The sequence below is a fragment of the Triticum dicoccoides genome, chromosome 5B, assembly GCF_002162155.2.
Source record: "Triticum dicoccoides isolate Atlit2015 ecotype Zavitan chromosome 5B, WEW_v2.0, whole genome shotgun sequence".
NCBI lineage: Eukaryota > Viridiplantae > Streptophyta > Magnoliopsida > Poales > Poaceae > Triticum > Triticum dicoccoides.
Window position 1 is genome coordinate 242,820,233 of NC_041389.1, and position 7,724 is coordinate 242,827,956.

The 7,724-nt window shown below is 46.6% G+C and overlaps 1 protein-coding gene across 1 annotated transcript; it reads left to right on the forward strand.

The window, feature by feature from the left end:
* The first annotated feature begins 301 nt into the window (after window positions 1-301).
* Window positions 302-6,939, forward strand: LOC119308219 (MTOR-associated protein MEAK7-like). The gene is made up of 8 exons (XM_037584339.1): window positions 302-477; window positions 588-690; window positions 783-890; window positions 1,411-1,496; window positions 1,810-2,048; window positions 5,516-5,705; window positions 5,979-6,162; window positions 6,265-6,939. Exons 1-8 carry the CDS (start codon window positions 416-418, stop codon window positions 6,568-6,570), a joined length of 1,278 nt encoding a protein of 425 aa, XP_037440236.1. The 5' UTR covers window positions 302-415; the 3' UTR covers window positions 6,571-6,939.
* The last annotated feature ends 785 nt before the right edge of the window (window positions 6,940-7,724 follow it).

Sequence of the window (7,724 nt, forward strand, 5' to 3'; positions counted from 1 at the left end):
GTGGTGGCCAGCCGCCAGGACGAACAGAGTACGGGAACAACGAGCTCATGCTCGATTGAGGATAACTAAAACAGATTGGGTTGGGGGTATTTTGGTCACAAAAATTGTACTATAATGTGCCAAATGATCCAAACAGTACATTAGGGGCAAATCCTCAATCTTTCAGCAAAGATGTGGCAAATCCTGGGTTACAGCCAAAATAGGGGCAAATCCTCAAACTGCAAAATAAGGTGTGGCAAATCCTCAAATTCGCCAAAAAAAAAAATGCACACAAAGCGTCCCTTGGTGGCGCGATGGGTCGTGCAGTTGTCGTTCCAAAGGAAAAGGAAAATTGGCAGCTGGTTGTGGTGTTCGCTGCTCGCCACCGACTTTCCCGGCGCCACCGCACCGTGCACCGGCCCCACCGGCGGCGACGATGGGTAACTCACAGGCCTCTCCCTCGTCCGCCTCCTCTGCCAGCTTCGTCATGGCCTCCAGGTACCACAGCTTCGAAGCGCTGGGACCGCCACGGCAGCTGCTGCTTCACCCCAGCAGCAATTCGCGAGCATCATGCGGTGATCTCATCGCTCCGTCTCCACTTTCCGTAGGGCCTTCTCGAAGCAGGCGCTGGACGAACTGCGCGCGCACTTCTCCTCGCTCGCCGCGCAGTCGGGGACCCAGGGGCGCGCCATATCCCGCCCCGTTTTCCTTGTGAGCTCGCAGGCGCAAAAGTTTGCAACGGGGATTGGATTCGGGTGGATCCGGAATCCGTTTTCTGATGGGAAGTGATCCATCTTACGCAGGATTATTTCGGGGTACGTGGGGCGCTCGGCGATAGGCTATTCCAGTTGGTGGCGAAGGAGAGCAGCGTGGAAGATGGAGTCACCTTCGAGGGTTTGATTATCACCAAAGTTAGTACCCTTGTCCTACCGCTTGATTCAGTTAGCTCGTTCCCTTTTGGGATTCCTGGTTAACTGGACAAATTTGGTGGTATTAGTGCTGCATTTGCAATGCAATACAAGTTAAAAGAAAAGGGAGAAATGTATTTCTACTTTCTATATTATATAGTATAATACTGGATCTTCTACTAGATTTTTGACTGATTTTAAGTTGCTATCTTGTCGTTGTTGTTGGTGTTTTATTGAAACTGATTGCTATTGGTACTTTTTATTGCATGATTAGCTTGGTTGGATACATGTGCACACTACTTTAATCGCATAAACCTTAAGTTTTCAGAAAGAAAAAACTTCTGATAACAGTTTTATTGTTCTTCAGTTGCTCTGCTAATTCATCCTTTAGTAATGAACTTCATATATTTTATTTGTATTCAACACAAAGTTTTCCTTCCAATGCTAGGGAATGCCATATGTCTTGTTAGGTTTTTTTCCTTTATGTTCTGTTGTTTAATATCCGTATCTTTGTAACATGTAGGCAACATATGAAAGGGGAACTAAAGATGAAGCCGATGAGTTCATTTTTCAACTGTGCGATGTGATGGGAGATAGTATCTTAACAAGGTATTTCTTGAATGTGCTGGTAGAATTGAGTCTTCTTCTGATATGTTGGTATGTCAGTTGCCAATATTTAACTCCTTAGATGATGATTTTGTTTATGTTTGTAACGAAAGCTGCCACTTCCAAATATTTTTTCAGAGTATATGTCCCTAGATATTTGTATTCAGGGCTGTAGGTTTTTCAGAGTATCTGTCCTTATTTTTTTTCTTTTTTCTTTTTGCGTGTGAGAGTATCTGTCATTGGATATTTGTATTCAGGACTAGGTTTTACTTGACAAACCACTTACTCCTACGCTTTCTCTTTCATGCATTGTCAGGTCTGATCTGGAAGCTGTATTTGCGTCCATTCATGAAACCATATTTGCAGATAATAATGAAGCCAAGGAAGGTTCTAACAAGAGTACATTTGAAGCATTTCTCAACTCTGCGGTATTTTCGAAGGATGCTGAAGGGGTCTCTGAGAAGTCTATGTCATTATCAGACTTTAGAAACTGGTGTATTGTCATGCCAAAACTGAGGAAATTCCTTGGAAGTTTGTTGATGCCCCCTGACTCAGGTATGTGTTGCCATTCTGCAGATTTTCCCAAAAAAGATGTTATTCCTTGTAGCTGCATCATGACAGAAGTGTGCTCCTATTCATTGCATTAGAATAATTATGCCTTTAATAGTTAAATATGATCTTGCTTGAGTTCATATACATATGAACAGTATAACTGGCGTTTTCTTCGAACTGTTCCTCCTGGCTCTCTAATTCGCCTTTTACTGACCCACTCAACAGGCAAGTGAAGTTTGTGCTGTTTTGCACTCGCACTGCTCTGGAGCACCAAAGTACTCCCTCCGTAAAGAAATATAAGAGTGTTTAGAGGGAGTATCTCTTATGTATGTGAAAAAAGCAAGACACGTAGTTGACAATTATTTACTGCTGTTGAGGTACTACTAGTCTGAAATAGTGAAATCACCATTCACCAGAGTTTTAAGACCATAAAAAATAAACAATCTTGAGGTATTACTGTTGTCAGTTCTTGTTATGGCGCTGCTAGAAGGAGGGCGCGAGAGGGCCGGCCGGGGGCTTTTTTGCCCACGGCCAAGCAAGAGGGAATGGATTTCCTTCTTAATTCTTGCTTGATTAGATTGATACATCTCCTCTCTTTATATAGAGAGGTTTACTTGACTCCCAAGCAAGGCTTACTTGACCCCTAAGCAACCGACCCTTATCTCTAATTAACCCTAAGACTAATGGGCCCATTAGGCCCATTACGTACTCTAACACTTGTTATGGCGCTGCTAGAAGGAGGGCGCGAGGCCCCCGGCCGGGCAAGAGGGAAGGGATTTCCTTCTTAATTCTTGCTTGATTAGATTGATACATCTCCTCTCTTTATATAGAGAGGTTTACTTGACTCCCAAGCAAGGCTTACTTGACCCCTAAGCAAGTGACCCTTATCTCTAATTAACCCTAAGACTAATGGGCCCATTAGGCCCATTACGTACTCTAACACTACACCCCACCTGGACATGCAGTTTGTCCTCGAGCTGCAGCCTAACCAACTTATAACCATGACTCGACGCAACACAAACCTAACACCTAAAAACAAGCCTTTTACATCTCGGCTTGTTTTATTATTCTCAACTTGAAATGGACTGGGACGCTTTATTTTGGACCCCTTAACAAAAAGTGGACACCATCCGCACGTCGGATGTGCACGTGTACAGCCACCTGGATCCCATGGACACCACCTGGACAAAAGGAGTGCATGTGTATGACCACCTTGAAGTGGTCGTAAGATTGACCAGCAGAGGCGCCCTCGCGGCGGCCGATGGCGGAATGCAGTGGTGCTACGCGGTGCGCTGCTGTCGGTGACACCATGCCTTCTCCCTGTCGGACGGCTGTTGGTTTGCACCGCACAGGGAAGAGTGGAGGGCTTGCGATGGAGAATGACGAGGAGGGGTGCGCCCCCCCAACCGCCGATGTCGAAGACTTTGAGGTCGCTGCCCGCGGGGAAAATGGCATGCCCGCCGCCCATGGGGGAAACTGCATGCCCAAGATCCCTGATGCAGCGGATGAGATCGAGGTCCTTTGTGCAGCGAAGGGCAACTTGGAGGAGCGGCAACTGCAGACCACGCATCTCCCGCACACGCTGACGCGCTAGGAGGCAGCCTACAGCCTCACCGCCGCCGACATGTGGCGGGTAGCGATCCAAGACGGAAACGGTGACGGCGATGGGGGGGGGGGGACTGGACTTGGTGAAGCGGGACTCTTGCCGGTGCGGTCGATGCGGGACCGGAGCTGACCGGCGGTGGCTGCTGCAGCTGCAGCGGTGGCGCACCGGGCAGCGGCAGCGGCTGCTGCGGCGGAGCGGCGGCTGCCACTACAGCCAGGGCTGGGCGGTGGTGGCGATGGATGGCAGCTGCAGCGGCCCGGCGAGCGCGGCGAAGGTCGCCTGGTGCGGCGGCTGCCACGGCAGCCACAACGGCGCGGGGGCGGCGATGGGCGCTAGAGGCGCGGCGGGAGCCGGAGCCGGCCACTGTGGGGCGGTGGCGGCAGCTGCAGCTGGGGCTGCAGCGTCCCAGCGAACGCCGCGGAGGCCCCTGGATGCGGCGAGTACCACGGCAGGGCCGGCGGCCCGGTGGCAGCGGTCGGCGGCGGCCCATAGGGGCTGGCCAGGTACAGCCGGATCCCCTGGACGGCTGTGACGAGGTCGCTGAGGACCCTGGTGATCTCCTCCGGGGTGTAGCCGGCGGCCGGTGGTGCGGTGGAGGGCGCCGGCATCTGGGAGGTGGCGGCGCCGGAGGATGCGACCAGCGGCGCGGACGGGGAGGGCAGCGGCGCGGTGGTGACGGTCGGCAGCGGAAGCGACGGGGTGGGCGGCGGCGAAGACATGATTGGAACTGAGCTACCTGATACCAAATTGTTATGGCGCTGCTAGAAGGAGGGCGCGAGAGGGAGGCCCCCGTCCGGGCAAGAGGGGAGGGATTTCCTTCTTAATTCTTGCTTGATTAGATTGATACATCTCCTCTCTTTATATAGAGGTTTACTTGACTCCCAAGCAAGGCTTAGTTGACCCCTAAGCAAGCGACCCTCATCTCTAATTAACCCTAAGACTAATGGGCCCATTAGGCCCATTACGTACTCTAACAGTTCTAGACTTCTAGCAACAAATCTTGGCTCTCTATCTTTCTCAAATACACTTTGGTGCTGATCATACTTGAGCGGACGTACACTAGAATTATATTGCCACTGCTTCTTATTTTAGGGTAAGTCTGAATCTGAAACTTCTGTTGGCGAAGATTGAAGACATGATGCTGTTGCCAAGAGGCAAAGTATGTCAATATGTCTTTAATGACACAATTTAAAGGAATCACTTCAGCAATCTATGATCCAATTAAGTAAACGTGCTATACGTAGGTGATTCTACATGTCCGTTTGAATGGGATGGCAAAAGTGTGCAACTGAGTGAACCAGAAAGCAGACTGCAACACATTGTTAACATGGGCACCAGCATATCAGACAGAGGCCTTGTACTCTGCAGTTGCTAACTTTTTCTTGCTCGGGTCTGTGAGTGTTGCCAACAAGGCACATGGTGTTGGCTACTCTGCTGGAATAAGGTGGTCAATGGCTGCAGATGACCTTGGTATCGGAAGCGTCTATGGCTTTACTTAAAGATTGATCTGTCAGCCTGTACAAGAGTGCCTCTCTCTTTTTGAAATTTGTGAGACCATATCTCTGTGTATTCGTGGTCATTTATTCCAAGCGAGCCTAGAAACATCATCCTTATCCCACCCCATATTAGTAATCTACCACACGTCCACACATTTGTGTGTCATTTTCTTCTTACCTACTCCCTCCGTCTCACAATATAAGACGTTTTTGCAAGCTATTTTACTCTAGCATGTTTTTAGTATTTAATTTGTTACCACATGTCCTCTGTTCTCAAATCTGATTGTAGAAATACGAAAGCCAATTCTAACCTAGATGTTTATGTTATATATTTTTTTATGCTTCTGTTAAGTTGTTCTATTTTGTAGGCAGAGCCGGCTTCCAGATACCTCTACTTCATTATCCAGAAAACATCTCCTCCGAGTTGCTACTCTTAAATAAAGAGTATGCTTGGCATATAGGAGGTGGCTTCTCTCAACATGATGTGCAAGAGTGGAAGCTTCTATATCACAGTTCTCTTCATGGACAAAGCTTCAACACTTTCTTAGGCAATGTGACGTGAGTACTGTTGAATATTTTGATGTTCTGGTCATGTTCAAGGCTCGATTCCTAGGCTAGAAGGGCAAAAGAGAATTTTTCGACTTAGGGGCAGAAATGAGCAGTGTGTTACAACAAAGGGCAGAAAATAAATAAAAACATAAAATATACTTATCTTGCACTGATGTTCTCTATATTGATTCTGTGAACAAGCTTGACGGCTTATTCCATGATGGCGACTTTTATGTGTAGTTTTTTCACTGTGTACATAATTCTTGGCATGTTATTTTATAGGAATGGAGATGTACAGACTGTTTTGGTTATTAAAGATGCAGAAGGTTCCATTTATGGTGCATATGCATCACAACCATGGGAAAGGCACAGTGATTTTTATGGTGACATGAAGACATTCCTTTTCAAGTTATATCCCGAAGCGTCCATATTTCGCCCTACAGGAGCAAACAAAAGTTTGCAATGGGTAGGCCTATCTTGTCTTTCTTTATTTACTGGATGTATTGTCATTCATCATCCGGGTGAAGTGGTGTAGGAGCGATTTTACACAATTAGCTTATTTTGACAGTGTGCTGTAAACTTCACCTCTGAGAACATTCCAAATGGCATCGGCTTTGGAGGCAAGCCACATCACTTTGGCCTCTTCCTCTCTGCGGGTTTCGATCAAGGGCACTCATTTACCTCCAGCACATTCACCAATCCTCCCCTTTCCAACACGAGCAGGTTCAGACCAGAAGTTATTGAATGTTGGGGGATACAAGTGAAGGGATCAAATGATGAAAAGCCGGAGCTTGTCAAGGGGACGGTCCTTGAGAGATTCAAGGAGGATCGGAACATGCTGAAGCTGATTGGTATGGCGAGTGCGAGTGACTGAGCACTGAAAAAAATCACAATAGCAGATATTTGGAGGTTGTGTACAGCACTCTTTTTATGGGAAATAATACCTTACTTGTATCTGGTTGCTACTCTTGAGTTTTATTTAGCTCTTGGAGCTTTTTTGTTTCACATCCAGAGTGATACAAGGTTAGCTGCATGGAGTTGTTGGTTTATACTGTATGGATCCAGGACGTCATTTTCTGCCCAGTTCGAGAGCAGGGAGTAACTGTCTGTTCATTTGTCAAGATGGATCTTCGAAAGCTGGCTGCTGATTAAAGGATGTATGAAATGTGTTCTAAAACTAAATCAATGTAGCATGTATTGGGGTGGATAAAGTAATGAGTGGATACAGTTCAGTTCTCTTGAACTTTGCAGTGACACTTGTCCGGTGCTTGATGCGGGTTCATTTTTGTACTACTAATCTCCCGTGGCGGCACGCGGCACGCAATGTCGTCCTGTACACAGCCCCCACTTCGGCAATTTTCAGAAAATCCCCTGAGTTGTAATAGATTTACATAAAAATGTCCCCTGTCTTTGTAAATCCTAAAACATTAACCCGCACCATCATATTCTCCAGTTCCCCAACCCTAGCCAAATCTCTAACTGTCACCATTGATGCGGCCAATCCCTCTGCCCTGCTAGCCTTTGTTAGCTTATTCATTTCCATGTATAGCTTTTTCCTTAGTTCTTCTTTTGTGTTTTTTGTACAGAAACTTCTGTACATATTTTTGGAAAATCAATAAAAATACAAAACAGAGTCATGCTGTTTTCCTAAAATAAAATAAAAATCCTTCTGCCCGCTCCCGTTGTAGTAGCGGGAGGCAGGAAGCAGCAAGACGCCGTGGTGCACCCGCTCATTACCTGCAACGTGGCCAACGCCAACACGACGAAAGTCGGGAGCCGTCCTGTTGAGGTGCATTTGGCAAAAAGATGATCATGAACTAAAAAAGATGTTCGTGCATTTGGCAAAAATGTTCATTCATTGAAAAAGATGTTCATGCATTTGAAAAGATGATCATAAATTTAAAAAATATTCATGTGCTTAAAAATCTTTATAAATTCATAAAAATATGCATGTGTTTCTAAAAATATCTGTTTCAAAAATACAATTTAAAAGAAATTATGTGGCATACGGATAGAACTAGCACATGT

Coding starts and splice junctions, on each gene's coding strand:
- LOC119308219 (XM_037584339.1), top strand. CDS start 416: ATGGGTAACTCACAGGCCTCTCCCTCGTCCGCCTCCTCTGCCAGCTTC. Junction 691..782: donor TATCCCGCCCCGTTTTCCTT/GTGAGCTCGCAG, acceptor CATCTTACGCAG/GATTATTTCGGGGTACGTGG. Junction 6,163..6,264: donor CAAACAAAAGTTTGCAATGG/GTAGGCCTATCT, acceptor TTATTTTGACAG/TGTGCTGTAAACTTCACCTC.